The sequence below is a fragment of the Rosa chinensis genome, chromosome 2 (genome assembly GCF_002994745.2).
Source record: "Rosa chinensis cultivar Old Blush chromosome 2, RchiOBHm-V2, whole genome shotgun sequence".
NCBI lineage: Eukaryota > Viridiplantae > Streptophyta > Magnoliopsida > Rosales > Rosaceae > Rosa > Rosa chinensis.
In genome coordinates, this window is record NC_037089.1 from 67,035,605 (window position 1) to 67,056,720 (window position 21,116).

The 21,116-nt window shown below is 38.2% G+C and overlaps 1 protein-coding gene and 1 long non-coding RNA gene across 3 annotated transcripts; both read left to right on the forward strand.

The window, feature by feature from the left end:
* The first annotated feature begins 9,683 nt into the window (after positions 1 to 9,683).
* On the forward strand, positions 9,684 to 11,002 carry LOC121051397. 2 transcript variants are annotated; one of them, XM_040513698.1, is made up of 2 exons: positions 9,684 to 9,713; positions 10,062 to 11,002. In XM_040513698.1, the coding sequence occupies exon 2, from the start codon at positions 10,082 to 10,084 to the stop codon at positions 10,727 to 10,729; it is 648 nt and encodes a 215-aa protein (XP_040369632.1). In that variant the 5' UTR covers positions 9,684 to 9,713; positions 10,062 to 10,081; the 3' UTR covers positions 10,730 to 11,002. The 2 variants fall into 2 exon arrangements, with proteins under 2 accessions (XP_040369632.1, XP_040369633.1); XM_040513699.1 differs by having other exon boundaries at positions 9,689 to 9,713; positions 10,066 to 11,002.
* Positions 11,003 to 14,245: 3,243 nt separating this feature from the next.
* Positions 14,246 to 14,929, forward strand: LOC121051663. The gene is made up of 3 exons (XR_005806432.1): positions 14,246 to 14,336; positions 14,751 to 14,810; positions 14,920 to 14,929. It is a non-coding gene; the product is annotated as an uncharacterized LOC121051663 (long non-coding RNA).
* The last annotated feature ends 6,187 nt before the right edge of the window (positions 14,930 to 21,116 follow it).

The window sequence follows — 21,116 nt, forward strand, 5'->3', positions numbered from 1 at the left end:
AATGATTAGTGAGACTTTGAGAGGGAGAGAAAGCAAGTTAGGAAGCATTTCTTTCTCTGCCCAGAAGAACAAGAACGCTTGGATGTTCTCAGAGAGAAAGCAAAAACAAAGTCTAATTTTTTAGAGAGATTAAAGTGGATTGCTTTATGAATGAAAGACGATTTGGTTTTTAGACTCGATTTCCGGGGCATGGTCTGTATCATCCTTTTCTTTTCTATCTTCTTATTGATTGAGGAGCAAAAACAAAGGAAATTCAATGATTTAGGCCATATATTAAGTAGTTTTTCATTAGACATGACTGATAGTATTGGAGGCGTCTATTGCCCCAATAGATCTTTAACAGGCCTCTATTGCCCTAATAGAACCCTTTTTTTATTTCATTCTTCTTTCATTTTGGGCTTTTGAACCAATTTACAGCAAAAAAAAAAAGAAGAAAATTTTGATTTGGGCACCCAAGTCTTCTACCTTTTCTCCCTTCGCCAGTTGCAGACCTAGACTGTGAGACATGAAGTGATGGATGCCTCATAGACCAAGTTCCATCTGATCCATCTATCTATTACTTTATTTTGCAAACTTCTAATTCAAAAGACAATCGAATTCATCAAATTAATCGGAAAGTTGCATGGTGGATCAAGTCGGATACACCATCCCTTCGCACCAGTCTTAACCCCAAGGATGAACTGACGACATCGCCGGAGAGACCACTGCGTAGTAGGCATTGTTATTGGAGAAGGATCGGTGGAGCTGGCCAGTCTTGACCCCAAGGAGAGCAAATGGTATCGGAGCTCTAGCGTAGTCCAAGAGAGCCCCGACTTTGTCACGTGTCTGCTTCACCAGGCACAAGGTGAACAAGGCTTTGATTCCAATTTTTAGAGCCTGCGGTGAGCGATTGGGATTCGGAGAATTGCTACACGCCTTGGTGGATTGCACTCGGAGCTCCACAGTCCGTGACTTGGCCAGGAGGTTCTCGATAAACGCTGCCGAGTTAACTCGGACCTCCATCGAATTGTGGAACAGAAGACCGCCCAAGAACTCGACCCGGTCTGGTTTGATGCCACCGCAACACAGTCGGACTCTGAAAGAGAGAGAGAGAGAGAGAGAGAGAGAGAGAGAGAGAAGGGGAGAGTCTGGAGAGATAAAGGGTACCAATAGCTGTAGTTATTTAATTAGGAAGTGGACAAAATAGTCACTTCAATTTAAATTGGGTTAGTGGGAATAAAAATATGTTGCTAAGGTAAGTGATATAACTTTTGCTTATTTTGGGGCTTTTGGTCAAGGACCCTATCCCTATAAAAGACAACAAAAAAATGATCTCATGTGGAAAAACCCTCTAAATTTAGATACTATTTGTGATAATAACCTAAATTGTGTGTTATAACTGATTGGCCACAGTTTTGGATAGATTTCATGTTCTTCAATAAGTTTTTATTTATTATTATTATTATTTTTTTAGAGAAAGTTAACCATACGTTAATTAATTTCCGCAATAGACATATGTATCAACTAATTACCTGCTTGGAAAGGAACCTTGTGCCATCTTCCTTCTCCATGAGAATCTGACCTAGCTCTACTAGGGTTTACTCGACAACTTCCGTCCTTGAAAAATTTCTTCATCATGGCTCTTGGTGATGCAACTACGGCTAGGAGAGCGGGGATCTTCTCCTTTATTTTTTCTGGTTGGCCCGAGGACCGCGGCGACAGAGGTTTCCTTCATCGTGTTGTCCTAAATGTTGGGTTCTGTTTGTTACTTGGTTTCAGTATTGCTCTGATCTTTGGCTGGGGTGTTTTGCCTCCGATGCAGATCCAGGCGGGCTCTTATTTGGAGGCTGGTGTGATGATAGATTGGTGTGATTTTATAAGGGTTCGGGTCAAAAGACTTCAGCTACAAAGTCTGTATCCTTGGCGTCGGGCTTAGGATTGGGATCGTCTCTCGTGCACCGAATCAGGATCTGCTCCGGCTTTCGGCCTCGGGCTCGAGAGTGGTTTCTGTCCTTGAAGGTTGGTATGTTGGGGTTGGGATTGGGATCGCAATCAGTTGGGATTGGTTCCGCTTTTCGAATTCAAATTCATGATTGTGTCCTGCTCTTGAGCATAGGTGGTGGAAGTGAAGCTCCGATTTGGCCTTCTAGGAATGATGTTGTGGGTTGGTCTCGACTTTCTACGGTGGTCGCCGGCATGGCTAATAGAGTCGTCAGTGGTGGTGGAGCAGTCGAGTGCTAGGGTTTCTGCAATATTGGATTGGTGGGCTCCATCTTGGTTATTGGGCTTGGATTGGACTGGGTTTTTTTGGGTGCAAAAGGCCCTTAGGGCTTCTTTGTTTATTGTTTAAATTTCATTTGGGTCACAAGATCTAGTTGCTCGGTTGTCACATTTATTTACTCTGCTTCTAAGTTTCTATGTTTTGTTAGAATAAATGTGCTTAATTGTCCTTAAACGGTGGGTGTACCCAGGAGTGCGAGATTCTATTTATCTTAGAATAGGTCTTTTGTATGTCCTAAAGGACGGCTCTTTCTGTCGGCCCCTCTGGGGTGTGTCGTTTCTGATTCTACTTGTTGAATTATAAATTTGACTGACCTCATTCGATTACAAAAAAAAAAATTTCCACATGATTTCTGTGAAGCCAGTCGAAATGATAAAAAAAAATTGCCGGGTTGAATTATACGAAGTGAGTCACTTGGGCTCCGCCGAATGAGGAAGAGAAAATTTCACCCTCGGCAGTTCACCGTCTCCTTATAGTCTTTCAGTAAATAACAGCTCTGCTTAAATCGATGGGTAAAACAGAGTAGCTATTTGAAATCCGGTTTCCGTTGCAAGAGTGAACTACCCAGAACCAAGCCAAGGTAAACTCCATTTTAAATTTTTTATCTATACATTCTATTATCAGCTTCTCTCTGTCTGATTGCTTGCTTTCACAACAATATATGATTATACCTCAAATAGAATTGGATGAAATTTGCCAATCTGTCTGCATAGTTCTTGATTTATTATTTTATATATATATATATATTTTTTCTAAATGCTAAACATCTGGGTTTGTGTTTGATCGCATAGATTTTTTCTTACTTTTCTGACAAAGCATAAATCTTTCTTTGCTTATTCTCAGTCCAATAGTTACCCAAAAAATTCTGGTTCTGATTCCCTTTAGTAACAGATATGGATAATAGCACATTGTAATTTTGGTGCTGAATCCAATCTTTACTTGTGTGGATGCTGAGCCATTTCCTTTTTCTTTTTAATTTGTTTCTCAACTGTTTCTTCCACAAACTCATAAAGTTCTGTCTTTCACTCAGGACTGAAAGTCCCCATATTCTTTTGCCTCTCTGCAACTCAATGTCTGAAGAATATTATTTGGTTAAATGTTGCATTGCAACAACTAACCCCAGGAAGCACTTAACGGCCAACAACGAGACAAACTCTTCTCTGTGCTTGGCTAAACCCTAGGAGAGAGAACCGCTATATTTCTTGTGTTTTTGTTATATTGCCACCTTATCTTCAAAATTCTAATCATGATTAAGCGTTACATTTTTCTTATTCTTAGGTCCAAAATTCTTTTAAATTTTCAGTCATATATTCAACTAATAACCAATGATATTTTAAGAAGTATATTCATAGTTAGACATCCAAGTAAACAAATTCGCTTTGACAAATTTTAAACTAAAACTCCTCAACTCTACTTCACCTTACATATGGAAACCGGCCAAAACCAAGGCAATCATGTCATAAGGAAACTCCTTATCAGAAAAAAGAAAAAAAAATCATATGGAAACTCAAAAGATGGCCTCCTTAATTATAAAAACAAGAACAATTATGAAAAGAGTGTATTGAGCGGATGAATGTATGTCATATAATTTTTTAAACCAAATCCAAATCGGGCGGAAATATATTCACTACAAGTCAGAATGGCTATTACATATTATTCAGCTGTTATCTATAAACAGACAAGAAGATAGTGATAGTACTTACAGTGATACATTATAGGTCCACTCATTAGACATCAAATACGTAGAAAATAACGTGAATCCTCCTTTAATACAAAACATAGCTTTCTAGGGCAAAACACCCCTGCCCAGATCACTAAGCCCAAATGACCCAAAGGACCAAACAGCCCCAAAGACCAAAATGACCGGCTTAGCCCAACTTACCTTCACCTCGCTATCCAGAACCATGCATGGACACCCGCCGCCATGAGCTTGCCTTCACCGCTACCCAGAAGGAACACCTCCACCACGACGCCATCAAAAGACACCGATGAAGACCCGAAAACTTACAGACCAAACCGAACCCATCCGAAATTGGTTCCGACTGCATGTTACGCGACCAACAGTCCCTTCCAAAGACGCCATCTCCCCTGCTGCCGCCTAGATCAAATATGGACACACAAGGTTCGAATCTAACCTGCCCCGCCAACTTCCTCCTTGAAAATGGTGAACACGACAGCACTGCCATGGAGAGGAAAGCCCGAACTGCACCACCCGCCACTGTCAGGCCTTAGAGGTGACAGTCCAGAAGCCAAACGGGATGTAGAACAACCTTTCCCGTCCGTCAACGTCTCAGCGACACAACATTAGAGAAGCAAGAGCGAGCGCTGACATCTGCTGCTGCCGGACGAGAGGAAGAATTGCTGACTTTGCTCCCTGGACTTCGCTCTACGCTGCTAGGGTTGGAGAAATTATTGATACGTCTGTTATATCATATGATACTAACTTGGAGAACAAGTAAATTTAATTTTGACTTTTAACTTTCAATTCAGAGTAATCCACATGAAAAGCATAGTTTCTTACGGCCGTTTGAGGTTTCTTCCCAATTCTCTAATTCCATCTTCTTCTATTTCCATGTCTTTTCTTTGCTGTGCAACGTCTTTCTTTGTAAGTTGTATCCCCTTAAGCAAACCCTAGCTAATTATCCATTTTGGAACCTGATGAGTTGAACATATCGTGTCTGATTATTCCTCCTTTGCATGATTAATGAATTTTTTTTTCTTTTCTATCTGCATAAATGATAAATTCATGTATTCTGGGTAGTAAGAGGTACAGTAGGATCTTTATCTATGTTTGTCTTTGTATATGATCTCCAATAAAACTATAGTTTAATTAAGTAAATAATCAAAAATATACAATTGATTGCAAAACTGATTACTAGTAATTATGATTAGCTCATTCTTCAACGTTTCAGGTAGACTAAATCATGGCTGGAGAGGTTCCCCAATCTTCCATTAACGTCAGTTACGCTGCAGAGCCTGTGCCAGTCAAACTCACGAGAAAACTATTTCCTCTAGAATTTTGCGTTCGCCCCAGTTCTTCATAGCTATAAGCTCTTCAACATCATCCAAGGAACAGAGCAGTGTCTAAGCAAAGACAAATATAGATAAACATAGAAAACACATGCCAGATACTGATAACCAAAACCTTATCCAAGGCCGCACTGGCATACACAACAAAATGCGAAGGCTCGAGCACCCGTGACCTGTGGACATTCTAGGTAAAACAATTTGAGGATAGTGGAAAGTCCCACGTAATTACTGTGGCTCAGGACTCGCATCCAAACCCTCAAGAAAACCTCACCTATGTCGAGCTACCTTAAATCCGCCAAGCAGATTGCGGGGACATGTCTTGCTCTCTATTTTGGTGGCTACTATCTTTTTTTTTCTTTTTTTTTAATCTAAAAAATTCATTTTAAGTTACTTTATGCAATTTATAAATATACTTAAACTATTTTTTTCTTTATTCAATTAATGATATAAATTCAAAATTAGTTAAAATAAGAGTGATGCAGGAATGAATTAAGAAAATGTGGATGTCAAGATAATGGCTCTCCGCCTCTCTCTAACTTTGCTAAACCGTACCCTAGCCACCATGGCCGGGGACTCTATCAATGGTGCATAGCGCCAACACCACGCAGATCGGCCCTCTCTGCCTCATTGCGGCAATCCAACTCAACTTTGTTCGACGAATTTTCATTTGATTATTATCTCTACTGAGAATTATCAAAATGAGCTATGCGGGTACCGCTGCTGGTCTCTCGAGCAGGGTGGCGGAAGATCAGATTAAATCCCAGCTAGGTAGGAAGCGACTGAAGGAGGAGATATAGGCAATCTGATCGGGGTACAAGCATGGGCTTTGTACTTGGAGAAGAGTGGAGGCGGACCCTGCAGAGGGGATAGTGCTGACCAAAGCACCCTGTGGTGTGAAGATGGTGGCCAACCGTCCAATTGGAGAGACGACCCGATCGGAGCCCCGATCTATGGATGTTTTAGAGAACATCATCGACCATCGATGTGTTGGTTGAATGAAGGTGAGGATGTCGGTGATGGTCTATAAAGTGGATCCTGCCAGAGAGAAGCTTCAATCTCTGATGTTGACAACTGGAAAAGCTGCATCCCAGATAAGCAATATCCTTGCAGTTGCGGTGCTGCACAGAAGGGCAGATCAACCGATAACCTCTTCCGGTGACTGGCATTTCGATTTACTACAGAAGAAGACTGCCGCGAGATGTCGATCTGCATGCTCTTTGGAGAGGTCTGCTAGTCGCGTGCATTACACGACGGCGATGGTGGTCGCGACAGGGACAAACGCTGGTGAGGGAAAGGCAGTAGTACCCAGTTCTTGTTGGGTGCCAAAATCATTTTTGGGGCCCATATCAGATTGGGAGCCCAAAGAGAGTTGGAAGCCATGGCTAAGGGCCTGGAGGTGGGCTCATAGCTAGACCTGGGCTCTGTCATAGGTCAATCAGATGGATTCCTATACTCTAGGATTTCAAATATGGGATCCTGGTGGTTTCAATCTAGCAAAATATGTTCACCTAAATTTTTTTGGTACTAACAAATCTTCTGGAGTAGTACTAAATGAGGATTCAAGCTATTTAGTATTACTGGAGCACTAGTTGTTCAATGAGTGGACCTATCTCTATGTACTACCATGGGTACTACCACATCTTCTTGTTTTATTCTTAGATGATAGCGGAAGGGTATGTAATGGCCACTCTAGCTTGAGGGTAGCACAAATTTCAAATCATTTGTTAATACTCCTAGAACTCTTCTGGATGTATTACAATACGATTGTAATCGACTCGTTGAGTCTTTCTATTATATGAAGATAATTCCCTTATTCAAAACAAAGAGAACTGATGCAGACGTAAGGAACACGTGGTACGGACTGACCAATCAGACCCTTAGCAGGGGAGTATTTTGGGTATTTCATTTTTAAAAAGCAGAGGCAGTTTCAGGATGAAAGAAATTTTTGGTGGATTTTGATTGGGCAGCCGCACGGCCACGTAGTGCGGCTGCCGTATGTAAGAATTTTTCTTATTGTTTAAAGCTTTTAGTAACAGTTTAGGCATCAATGATAAGAAAATTCCATATAAGAACCGAATTGTGTGCATCGGTAGTCTACTTTTGTATGGCCTGCACAAAGATCGCCGAATTGATCGATGAACAGCGAACTACATTTTCAATATTGCTCGATTTACTAAGGTCTTCAAATCGTACATGTAACCTCTCTCTTTTTTATTTGGGTCCTTGACCCATAGCCCTAAAATGAGCAAAAATTATCCCATTTACCCCACCAACAGATTTTTATTCCCACCTACCCAATTTAACACCAAATGACCATTTTTCCCTTAAATCAATTAATTAATTACATCCACGGCCACTCTATCTCTCTCTCTCTCTCTCTCTCTCTCTCCCCCCCCCCCATCCATAATCCGATTCCGGTGTCGGACATATCCAGCCAAGCTTGAATAGCGCCTCGCTCAGCCCCACCGCAGACCAGTCCTCTCCGGCAAGATTCCCCGGAGCATCTTCAACTTGCCTTTCATCCAGATCCTCAACGTCATCGAAAACAAGCTCACCGGCCTGCTCCCTTCGTCGATCTCTAGTCTTACAACAGCAACGATCGGCTCAGAATCGTCTCGTAGAAAATGTACAGACAGATAGCTAGCCTCGCTGGTCCTCATGTACTGCCCCAAGTAAAGCTGTGCGATGCGATCTCACCTATCTTCGATCGCCAGAGACCGGCCTCGACAAGCTTTGGACGGTTTTCTTTATGGAACTTCCAGAGCTGCATGTAGACCTTGAAGGCGTTGTAGAAGTAGGCGTCGTACTCTTGCCCGAACAGAGACGAAGATTCGAAATTAACCATATTTGTGAATCGATTTTGAAGAAGAAGAAGAAGAAATGAATGGGGGACTGGGAGTACCTTTGCGGTGGTAAACTGTCCTTATTGAGACTCGGTTTCGATTTCAGAGTCAGATTTGGATTTGGACACTGAAACTCTGAAAGCGGTGCTGGAGTTGGGGTTGAGAGTTGAGACAGAGACTCAAAGCGAGAGTAAGAGAAAATTAAGCATTACTGGAATTGGATAGGGTTGCTGTAGATGCATTCGTACGGGAAGTACCGTGAATTGGTCAAGAAAAATGGTGAATGCCAAAAATTCTGATCAAGGCAAAAAAAATTGCATTAGCACATGAAGCTTGCAAATGGTGAATATGTAAGTGGATATTCTAAACCTTAAGTTTTGGTAAAATAGGGGAGAAGGCTCAGAATGAAAGAAAAAAGACAAAAATGAAGTTCTATTGGGAGGCAATAGACGTCTATTGGGAGGCAATAGACGTTTTGAATTGATATAATCTCTTTATTTTTTTTCTTTAATAAAAGTTTTCTTTATCTAAATTTAGAAAGATTAGTTCCAATTTCAGCAACCGAAAGTTCTATTGGGGAGCAATAGATGTCTATTGGGGGGAAATAAATGTCTATTGGGGGCAATAGAGGTTTTTAGAAAAATCTGATAGGCAGTGGCCGGTGACTGGATTCTGGCGAAAGTTGGCAGGATTCCGGCGACCGGTGACCGGAATCCTTCGGCCGGTGATGGGTTCCGGCGAAGTCTCCTATGGTTTCTCTCTCTTCCATTTTCTCTCTCTCTCTCTCTCTCTCTCTCTAAGTAACAAAAGGGTGAAAGGTAAAATGATATTAAAAAAAAATTAAAAACAAAAAATAAATCTTAATGGGGTATTAGGGAAAACTTCCTTAGAGTGTATTGGGTAAGAGGGAATTAAAAAAACTTAATGGGGTTAGTGGGAAAAAAATCTTTAGAAATGGGGTAAATGGACAAAAACCCTTTTTATTTTTATTTAAGTTTTATTTTTTGAGAAGAGACAATTTTATGACTTTATCATCAATGACAAAGACAATGTTAGCTGATATCCAACCGAGGCCCAAAGCAAACCCATCAGCCTTACCCTAGCTCATTTGAACTCAAATAACCTAACCTAGCCCATTTGGACACGAATGTCCAACCACTGCAGCCAAGTCCTACGTACGCTTGAAGTCAAACCACCACACGCCGCCACCGGAACCTGCAGAGATATTCGGCACTTGGTCGATAGTTTTGTGAAAAGAGTGTAATTATGGGCCAACAAGCGTGTATTGAAAACTAAGGGAAGGCCTGGATAAATTCTCTAAAAGGAGGAAAAAAAAGAAAAAGAAAAAGAAATTGCTAGGTGGTGAAAAGAATGAAAAGAAACGAATTATATGCGTGAAGCCAAAGAAATTCAGATAGGATTTATATCCTTAATTATACAAACTTGGAGAACAAGGAAATTTAATTTTCCACTGTAAGACACCTTTTTTTGTGGTGAACAATATAAAGGCTAGTCTTTCAATTCAGAGAAATCTACATGAACAACATATATATTGGGATTTTTTACGGCGTTTTATTAAGGTTTGTTTCTTCAATCTCCAAGTCCATCTTCTTCTGTTTTGGTAAAAATTTTCATGTCTTTATAATTTAGTTTCTTTGGTTTTGCAAATTGCAAGTACAGTCTTCCTCTCTAAATTGTATCTTCGCCCAAAAACTCTAAGCAAACCGTAGTTGTTTATCTCTGAACATATTGATATATTGTCTATAATTCCTGCTTCACAGGATTAACGGATTAACTTGTTTAATTTTTTTTTTTTCCTGTTCAATCATCATTTCATGTGTGTGTGTGTGTAGCAAGAGATACATATTATATAATGTATTGTACGTACATAGACACACAATTGATTGCCATGTCTTCCACTTTTCAAGACAGACTAGCTAATTAATCCATGGCTGAAGCGGTTCCACAAGCTTCCATCGACATCAACTATGTCGCAGAGCTTGTGCCAGTCAGACTCACCAGAGAAAACTATCTCATCTGGAAATCTACGTTCATCCCGGTTCTTAAAACCTACAGCCTCTTCAACATCATCCAAGGAACAGAGCAGTGTCCAAGCAAGGACAACATATGCCGGATACTGATCAGCAAAACCCTATCCGAGGCCACTCTACCATACATAACAAAATGTGAAGGCTCAAGCGCCCGGGACCTGTGGCTATACTTGGAAAAAGAAATCGGTGAAGCTGCAAAGTCTAAGGTGAGGTGGCTCAGGACTCGCATGCAAACACTCAAGTATGGTTTAACCTCATGTCCGTCGGATTACTTTGAATCCGCCGAGCAGATTGCTGATAAACTCGCGGTGGCGGGGTGTCCGGTCAGTAACAGTGAGCTTGTTGCTTATATTTTTGACGGACTTCCCTGGGTTTATAAGGTCTTTGTTACATGGACTCGTAAATGGAAGGATGTAGATCATATGAGTCTAGAAGAGTTGCATGACTTGCTAGTGAGGGATGAATATGAATATGCCGTTGAGGGCGCTGTTGGAGTAGCTTGTCTGTGGCTCATTATTCGCCTTTGCAGGTCAAAAGGCAAATGAGAATTTTCTGCATTACATTTTCCAGAGGTTGATGGTTTGCTAGTTCGATATTTAATTGGTTTTTCTTTATTTGTTCTTGAACAGAAAATTATTAACTCGATCTTTTTCCTTTTTTTTTTTTTTTTCTGATCATTGTATGGCCTCGTCTCTTAGCTTATATACTAGATAATACTACAGGGTAGGCGGTTATCCAATTTTTGCTTTTCTGAATCAAGATGAAATCTATCTTAATACTGCAAAAGACTTAGATAGCTTCTAGCTTATTTAAGTAGTCCCCTCACCAAGTTCTATAAGCTATTGTCAAATGACATAATTTTTTCTGAAATCAGCTATTTTAAAAAAAAAATTACCATATTTACCAAAACAATTTGATGTTTAGATTTTATAAACTCTCTAATTGGACTAAAACGAAAATGAGGAAAAAATATGGAATTGAACTGGACTCAAACTTCTAAATTAAGCTCTCTAAATTGTTGAATGACCAAACTATAGGTCTATTATCCAGACAAAAAAAAAAAACTTTGGCACTAGTCAAAGACTATTTTTTTTTTAAGGGAGACGATACGTAATATATACTAAATGAACCTAAAGAGTCCAATGAGATAATGTAAGGAAAACATCAAGATGAAATAAATAAAAAAAACGTAACAAGATGTATAGCCGCATCTAAAATAAAAGGTAGCAAGAACTAGATTAGATGCTGAAAAGTATCGAACAATGCACTACGGAGGTCATTTGAGCAGTGTAAATTATCAACGTAACCATAACCGTAATTGTAACAAGTGATATGACCACCTAGGAGAGGTGATTCGCCACCAAGAAATCAAAAGCGACCAAGGATTCAGAAATCCAAACTATTTGATACTATTTGTCGATCTATTCTTAATTGTCCTTCTTCTTGAGAAGACAGCTTGAACCCGATCCGATTATGGCTTCAGAGTTCAGGTCCAACTTTTTGCATTCTACACCTAATTTCCACAACACATGCATATGGTAGATAATATTGTGAGATGAAAAAGGAAAATTAAAGGCAAAAAATTAAATGTAGGGGGCGTAATGAGACTCCAACTAGTTCCTGGTCTCCGATAGTGAAAATACTTCGATAATAACCTTCTCTAGCGTACTCTATGAGGGTACGTATAAATAAGGTTCTTGACTCATAAGGACAAAAGTCCTTAAATTTTTCCTTCCTAGTTGAGGGTCTATAAAATATTTCTCCATAAAGGATATTAAACCAAAAACTAATATAAAATTATAATATTAGCCCTCAACTTGGTATGGAAAGTTGGAAACTTTGGAATACAAGCAAACTCAGTTTCCTGATCATAGTTAGATTTCGTTTCCTGATCATACTTAGATTCGAATTTACTGATCATTGAGATTCACTCCAGATTCTTCCCAACACCTTGCGTGTTATTTCTTATTGAGATAGAACTCCTTTAGAGTACGACTTGTTCGTGAAGAAAAAGAAAAAGAGGTTTGCTAAACCCTATAAGAAAGAAGGGGAAAAAAACCATTATTGTGTATATATACCGTTGATAACAAGAGATTAGACGCTATCTTTTGACCAAGCCTTGCAGGTATACACGGAATCTTTCGACAGTTTTAGGTTTGTTCTTGTTCTCGAATCTCGACTTATATTTCTTTCACTATTCAATACATAATTCATACTTGTTAATTTAATCCTCAATAATTTTCTTCTCTATTTTCACTTGAAATTTGATTAACTTTCTTTATTATTCTTCTTAATGACGGATTTGGCTGCCATGTGCAAAGGGTGTGAAATTTTGCGGAGTTCATAAAAATCAAAATTTGTGATGTTCCAACTCGATCTCCGCATCTCCTTCAACCAAATTTAGGGTTTTAGTCCAAACTTTTGCGTCAACTTGCGTTCTGTCTACAAATTAATAACATAAATAACCTTTTTCCCCTTCGAAACCAGTTTCTGGGAGCCATCAGGAGATTTGATTCACGTAATTTGTTGCTCAATAATTCTGTTTGTTGTCTATTATTCTTGCTCTCTTACATATATTTGTTGTTATATTTGTCTCTTCCTCATTGTTCTTCACTTCTTCTTCGATCATGGGATATCATATATAGCTCATCAACGAATCCGATCATGGCTGAACAATCTGAGGTGATTTCACAATTCCAGCCTCGTGTTGCTGCCCAGCTTGTGCCTGTTAAACTCACTGAAGACAACTATTCACTCTGGAAATCTTTGCTAGTCCCAGTTCTAAAGAAGTATGACATGTTCAATACGGTTCAAGGAACAGAGCAGCCTTTGACAGAAGACAAAGACCAAAAGTGCATGAGCTTCATGAAGCTCACGTTGTCGGAGGCCATGCTCCCATACGCTGCAGAAGCAAGCTCAAGTTCCCGAGCTCTATGGTTAAAGTTGGAACAGCAAGGCGACATTGCAAAATCTCGACTGTTCCTGCTCAAGTCTCGCCTCACAAAGCTGAAGAAAGGAAATTTAAGTATGTCCGATTACTATCAATCAGCAAAACAAATGGCTGATAGACTCAAGGCTGGGGGATCTCCAGTGGCTGACGGTGATTTTCTTAAGCACGTCCTTAACGGACTTCCGTCTGATTATGATAACTTTGCCAACTTGATCAGAGCTGGAACTGAAGCCATAACTACTCCAGAGGAGCTGCATGACATACTAGTGGGTGAAGAATCTAGCCGTAGAGGAGAGAGGTGTCGTAAAGTCATCAAGTACGGCGCTTTTGTTTTCGTTGGTTATCTCGTTGGATACGTCATTGGTTGGGAGAAGGGTTGGGCCGATCACCGCCGATGCTAGAACCTAGATGAACGTAGAGTATTATTATTTTCCTTCTTTATTTGGTCGATGAGTTCGTAGTCTCGTACTATTATTATTGTTATCACCAACTTAAGTTATTTATTCTTATTTTTGTTTTTGAAAGGAAAATTGGGGTACTTACGTTGTAATTATACTGAAACTATTTCTAGAATATATAGGCAGTACACCCAAACATATAATAGCAAAATTGAACAAAGAGAGTTTCTATTGGGACCTTCAAATCTGCTCACTTGACCTCACTCTGTTATGAATTATTAAATGACATATATAACCTACTATAAAATAACTATTAGGGACAATAACTATACCCAAAAAATGGTTATATTTATTTTCTCTAGACTTTCCAATTCAATAATATTAGATTGCATTCTTTATTATTTTCCCTATCTATTTTCATTTTCCAATTTCACTAAGTACTCATTAAAGCATTCATATATATATATATATATATATATATATATATATATATACAGGCCCGCTCACCTGCGGGACGAAAATAAAGGGACAAAACGGGACGAAATCATCCCAGTGGTTGGATCTTAATGAAATTGATCAAACGGATAAAAAGCAAACCATTAAAACCAAATTTTTTAAATGCACTATCCAATCCCGTCTAATCTACTTTTGTTTCCCTGTTTATCTTCCTCCTCCCTCGTCTCAATTCTCAATCCAACTTCATTCAAGAAAAAAAAAACTCTCAATTCATCTAAAACCCCTCAGAGCCTCCCCTATAACATTCTTGATTCATCATCATCACCATAAGACTGGTCTATCTTGAAGGTATTTTTCTTTTTCAGTTTGGTGAATCATGGAGCCATTGTATTTTGTTTAATGATTTCACTGCTGGTGCTCTGATTTCTTTGTCGTTGCCAATGGAAATTTGTTCAGTTTTCGGATTTGGATTCCTGCTCAAAATTTTATTGATTTGATTTGATTTGTTTAGATTGGGATTTGGAAGTGTTTCTATTTTTTTTTTGGTAAGCAAAGTGTTTATGTTTTCAATTGCTGGGATATGGAGTTGGTACAAAGAAATTGATAAAAATTTATACTTTTTTGGATAGTGGAATGGATTGAATCATTGTGTTTAGCTTTTAACTTCTTTTTCATTATTATTTTGTCTTTGAAATTATTATGTCTAAGACTAAGCTACGGTGAAATTCTATTTATAGTTGTGTTTGTAATATAATGCTGCAGCTTTATGATGGGTGATCCATCGTTACAAGAGTGATTGATGCTGCAGCTGTATTGCACCGAGTTGAGTGAGCTAGCTGTCTAGTTTCAGTTTATTTTGTATGTCTTGATAGTTTTTCCACATATAAGGATTGTTGAGATAGAATTTGAATCTCGGTATATTGTTTTGCAGGGAACTGCTCATCTGATTCTAGTTGATAGCATCCTTCTCAACTGCATTGCGTTTATTATCACTAACAAGCGTTGTAAATGAAGGCGGAGATTGATATGGAGTCAGAAAGGACAGCAAAGTGCAACTGCGATTTCACTCTTGACAGTAAAAGTTGTAAAGATAGTGCTAAACAAAGCTTTACCTCCTTATTCTGCAGTGGAAATAATAATACCAAGTTGGGCATTATTTATCGACCTTGCATTAAATTATGTATTGAAAGATCCAGAAAAATGGGTGGCTGATGATTCAATTAGCTCAATTATAAAATTCTTGTGCAGTAAGAAACATCCCAATTCACAATCACAAGTCATAATCATAATGCAAAAGAATATCCACAAGTTCTGGTCAGTGGATGAAAGAAAAATGGCAGCTGAATGACAACCCGTACGCTTTATTCCGCAATTCCTTTCTTCCATGGTTGATGAATGTTGCCGTTTTGAGTTCTCATAAGTCTCATATGTTTTTCCTTCCTTGGAACATAAAAATTGTTTCCAAGTAATCTCTCCAGTCACCTTACTTTTCTTAGTTGAACCCATTCTCACACTAAAACCAACTGTCTTTGCATATATCTCATTATAAAAGTAATATGCCTCCTCTATTGATTCGAATTCTTGATCGACCAAGCTGAAGTTTTGGTTCATCTACAATACCATTCTCATCCAGGTCTTGTAACGATGGATCACCCATCATAAAGCTGCAGCATTATATTACAAACACAACTATAAATAGAATTTCACCGTAGCTTAGTCTTAGACATAATAATTTCAAAGACATAATAATAATGAAAAAGAAGTTAAAAGCTAAACACAATGATTCAATCCATTCCACTATCCAAAAAAGTATAGATCTTTTATCAATTTCTTTGTACCAACTCCATATCCCAGCAATTGAAAACAGAAACACTTTGCTTACCAAAAAAAAAATAGAAACACTTCCAAATCCCAATCTAAACAAATCAAATCAAATCAATAAAATTTTGAGCAGGAATCCAAATCCGAAAACTGAACAAATTTCCATTGGCAACGACAAAGAAATCAGAGCACCAGCAGTGAAATCATTAAACAAAATACAATGGCTCCATGATTCACCAACTGAAAAAGAAAAATACCTTCAAGATAGACCAGTCTTATGGTGATGATGATGAATCAAGAATGTTATAGGGGAGGCTCTGAGGGGTCTTAGATGAATTGAGAGTTTTTTTTTTCTTGAATGAAGTTGGATTGAGAATTGAGACGAGGGAGGAGGAAGATAAACAGGGAAAGAAAAGTAGATTAGACGGGATTGGATAGTGCGTTTAAAAATTTTGGTTTTAATGGTTTGCTTTTTATCCGTTTGATCAATTTCATTAAGATCCAACCACTGGGATGATTTCGTCCCATTTTGTCCCTTTATTTTCGTCCCGCAGGTGAGCGGGCCTGTATATATATATATATATATATATATATATATATATGTTAAGAAATAAAACTGTGATTAAGATAAAAATGTATGATATGCATATTGAACGCATATTAGTCAGGAAGAACAAAATAAATTGTATTATGCCCTAAATCTAAATCTATCTATTATATTTGTAAAACGAAGAAGAAAAAAAAAAGCTAGCAAATAAAAATAAATAAAAAATATTTAAATAATTAATCATGAGGTACAGAAAATAGAGAAACATTAGAAAAAATTATTAATATTTTTTTTTGAACAGCTAAAAAAGAAAAAGTAAATAAAAAAATCACATAATAGTTCATGTTATTTTATTTTTATCAATTTTTAAAACTCAATACCTTGTGTTTGATTTTTTTTTATTGGATAAGAGATTTATGTTATTTGATTAAGGAATGGAGATGTAATTAAGATTTATAGAGTAATTAAATCATTGAAATGACTAAGTTTTTTTATTATAAAGATCTTAGTTTGTTTGTAAATTAATTATATGAGTGAGGTTATTTGAGGAACTTTAGTGAGGTTTAATGAGTAAATTTAATATTTGAAAATTTGATAGGAGGTGTAAAAAGCATAGAGGTCAAGTGAGTAAATTTGGAGGTTCCAATAGAAAAACTCTTGAACAAAATTTCAATCAAAGTATCTCCTGGGCTCCAAACCCAGCCCACATCCAAGCCTTTCTCCATGGTTTGAGCATCCAAACTGGATTGGGCCTCAAAACTGACTTGGGCCCCATACTTATCTGGGTACCCAACCAGCATTGGGCACCTGAAAGCCAGTGCCACCAGCATTTCTCCTGCCTTCCCTCAGTTGCAACCCTATCTCTCGGTCAGCACAGCTATCGCCTTGTGCGCTGCAGCATGCTGTCGCATTTGAATCTGTCTCACCACCGGACACCTAAACCAGATCGCCTTCCCGACGTGTCCAACTTTTCTAACCGTCGGAGCCTTAAGAATTCATGATGCTCTGTTTATGTTATCGGATACCCAACCCTGCAAGTCCCCTACTCACCTTCCAGGAGCCTTGAAAAATTAACCCACCTCTTTGTGCGTTGGCCTCCATGAAAACTCAACAACAGTAAAACCTCCATCTCTTCCGGCAATGTGATGAGACGCGGTGGAGGGAAAGTCTGGTATACCGCATCTACAAAGAGGGATGTCAGGTGAAATTGCGTCAAACACGATCGACGTTGGCTTGCCTCCAAAGGACGGCGAGATGCAAAGAGAGAAATTCTGCTCGGCATTGGCGCCGTGCGCCATTGATGGGGCCCCAGACCAAGGCAGTGGCTAGGGCTTGCTAGGTTTCGGAACTAGAGTCAGAGAGCTATTACATCCTTTTTGTTCTTTTTTTTTTTTGAGAGAAAGAGCTATTACATCCTTAGGTTATTGATTATGAATCAAACTAAATGTACCCAAAAAATATCTAACAATACCCGGCCCTAATATATTTTGCTATAAATTTCCCATTTTACCCATAAAATGTCAATGTTATATTTCATAAAAATAAAAATAAAAATAAAAATGAAAGCATTAGCCTGTTGATGCTCTCTCTGTCTCTGTCTGTTTCTCTTTCCCCCCCCCCCCAAAAAAAATATCTTACAATACCCGGCCCTAATATATTTTGCAATAAATTTCCCATTTTACCCATAAAATGTCAATGTTATATTTCATAAAAAATAAAAATAAAAATAAAAATGAAAGCATTAGCATGTTGATGCTCTCTCTGTCTCTGTCTGTTTCACTTTCTCCCCACTCCCCCCCCCCCCCCCCCCCCGTCCTTTATCTTCTAATGGATGAGCCAACTAATTAAAGCCTCCAACAACTTCTTGAATAAATGTTTTTGTCTAGTACATACAGTTTCAATTATGGTGACAACTGGTGATAGGTGATAGGTGGAGTTTTTTTTAGTTTCTTTCTTTCTTTATCACAATGGGATAGAACTAGCAATAACTAGCCCACGCGATGCTGCAGGTTTGTTTTTTTCCAAGCTTCATATATAATAGATTAATGGGAGCTTCTATTCATACCTCCAAAGTTGGCATTTGGACCTCCCAACTTAATAGACCTCCAACTTACTTTTATAGATAACAAATTTGCTATCTATACCTCCCTAATTTTCCCACAATACCCATCGTCCAATAAAATCAATAAAAACTTCTTCTTTTACGTTCTATTCATACCTCCAAAATCAGTAGTCAAACCTCATTCAATTTTTGAAGATTTCACAATCCTATTTTACACTTCATACAATTTAAAAAAAAAAAAATCTCCAGTTGGTAATCAATACAGTATTTTTTATTAAATTAATTGAATATAGAAGCACATTGGTGTACTGCTATCTGAGATGTTTAGATATTACTCCCAATTCTCAAAATTTTTAATTAAACTGAGTTTTTGGATACAAAGTTTTCACCACTTAATTATGATTTACGTACAGATGCCCGTACTGAAAGTGGTCATGGTGTTCCAAAGCCGGTCAAACATAATGCTGCTTAGCTTGGAGAGAGACACATATTTACTAATTGTTTCAAGTTGGAAAAAAAGCGCAAGCAGCAATATGATAGGCAATGCACAGCTTAGAATTTTGTGAATTGTCTCATCGAAACATACTGTTTGTAAAGGTAAGAAGAAACTTTTTTTTTTTTTTTTTGTGAGCTGTGACCTGTTGGTTATTTATGATAACTAATATCGTGGATGTCACAGTTTTAGACCTCACTGACATCATGGGAGGGGAGGAGTGGGATGGGGTTAAAAAAATTATAAAAGAAAAAAAGTTTTTTTTTTCCCTCTTTTGTGTTCTTATTGGTAATTTAGCACGAGTTGACAAAGTCAACTATAATTTGGAAAAAGAAAGAGGTACAAATACTAATTTTGGATATATGAATAGAATCTCCCTAGATTAATACTTGCAATCTAAAAAATATAGGCGTTACTAGAATATGATTTGTTTTGTTGTTAATAATAGATTAACAATAAATGAGATACAATAACAACAACAAAAAACTTTTTCCAAGATTTGTTACAAATACAAAACAAAATTGTTCTCCTTTAAAAAAAATATTTTAAAAAAGAAAAAGAATATGGCAGAATTGTACCCAAAAAATGAAAGGTAATGGCAGAATTGTAATTTGAGTAAAAAAAAGGGGTAAAACCGTCACTTCATCTTGTGAACAGTGATGAACCAACTTTAGTATATGTATAATAAAATATATGTCAGGGTGTAGTAAGATATTTGCCAAATTCATTTAGTTTGATCCTCAACTATCTTTCACGTCCCTTTTTGTAATTAGTTTAGGTATTTTAGATAAAACTTTATTAATAAATAACAAAAAAATCAAAAATCAAAAATAAAAATATTAGTAAAAGACTTGCTGTGATTGTGTTTGCTTTGTAAGAGATGATGCAAACCATCGAGGTACGTAAATGATTAGTGAGACTTTGAGAGGGAGAGAAAGCAAGTTAGGAAGCATTTCTTTCTCTGCCCAGAAGAACAAGAACGCTTGGATGTTCTCAGAGAGAAAGCAAAAACAAAGTCTAATTTTTGAGAGAGATTAAAGTGGATTGCTTTATGAATGAAAGATGATTTGGTTTTTAGACTCGATTTCCGGGGCATGGTCTGTATCATCCTTTTCTTTTCTATCTTCTTATTGATTGAGGAGCAAAAACAAAGGAAATTCAATGATTTAGGCCATATATTAAGTAGTTTTTCATTAGACATGACTGATAGTATTGGAGGCGTCTATTGCCCCAATAGATCTTTAACAGGCCTCTATTGCCCCAATAGAACCCTTTTTTTATTTCATTCTTCTTTCATTTTGGGCTTTTGAACCAATTTACAGCAAAAAAAAAGAAGAAAATTTTGATTTGGGCACCCAAGTCTTCTACCTTTTCTCCCTTCGCCAGTTGCAGACCTAGACTGTGAGACATGAAGTGATGGATGCCTCATAGACCAAGTTCCATCTGATCCATCTATCTATTACTTTATTTTGCAAACTTCTAATTCAAAATACAATCGAATTCATCAAATTAATCGGAAAATTGCGTGGTGGATCAAGTCGGATACACCATCCCTTCGCACCAGTCTTAACCCCAAGGATGAACTGACGACATCGCCGGAGAGACCACTGCGTAGTAGGCATTGTTATTGGAGAAGGATCGGCGGAGCTGGCCAGTCTTGACCCCAAGGAGAGCAAATGGTATCGGAGCTCTAGCGTAGTCCAAGAGAGCCCCGACTTTGTCACGTGTCTGCTTCAACAGGCACAAGGTGAACAAGGCTTTGATTCCAATTTTTAGAGCCTGCAGTGAGCGATTGGGATTCGGAGAATTGCTACAGGCCTTGGTGGATTGCGCTCGGAGCTCCACAGTCCGTGACTTGGCCAGGAGGTTCTCGATAAACGCTGCCGAGTTAACTCGAACCTCCATCGAATTGTGGAACAGAAGACCGCCCAAGAACTCGACCCGGTCTGGTTTGATGCCACCGCAACACAGTCGGACTCTGAGAGAGAGAGAGAGAGAGAGAGAGAGAGAGAGAGAGAGAGAGAGAGAGAGAGAGAGAGAGAAGGGGAGAGTCTGGAGAGATAAAGGGTACCAATAGCTGTAGTTATTTAATTAGGAAGTGGACAAAATAGTCACTTCAATTTAAATTGGGTTAGTGGGAATAAAAATATGTTGCTAAGGTAAGTGATATAACTTTTGCTTATTTTGGGGCTTTTGGTCAAGGAC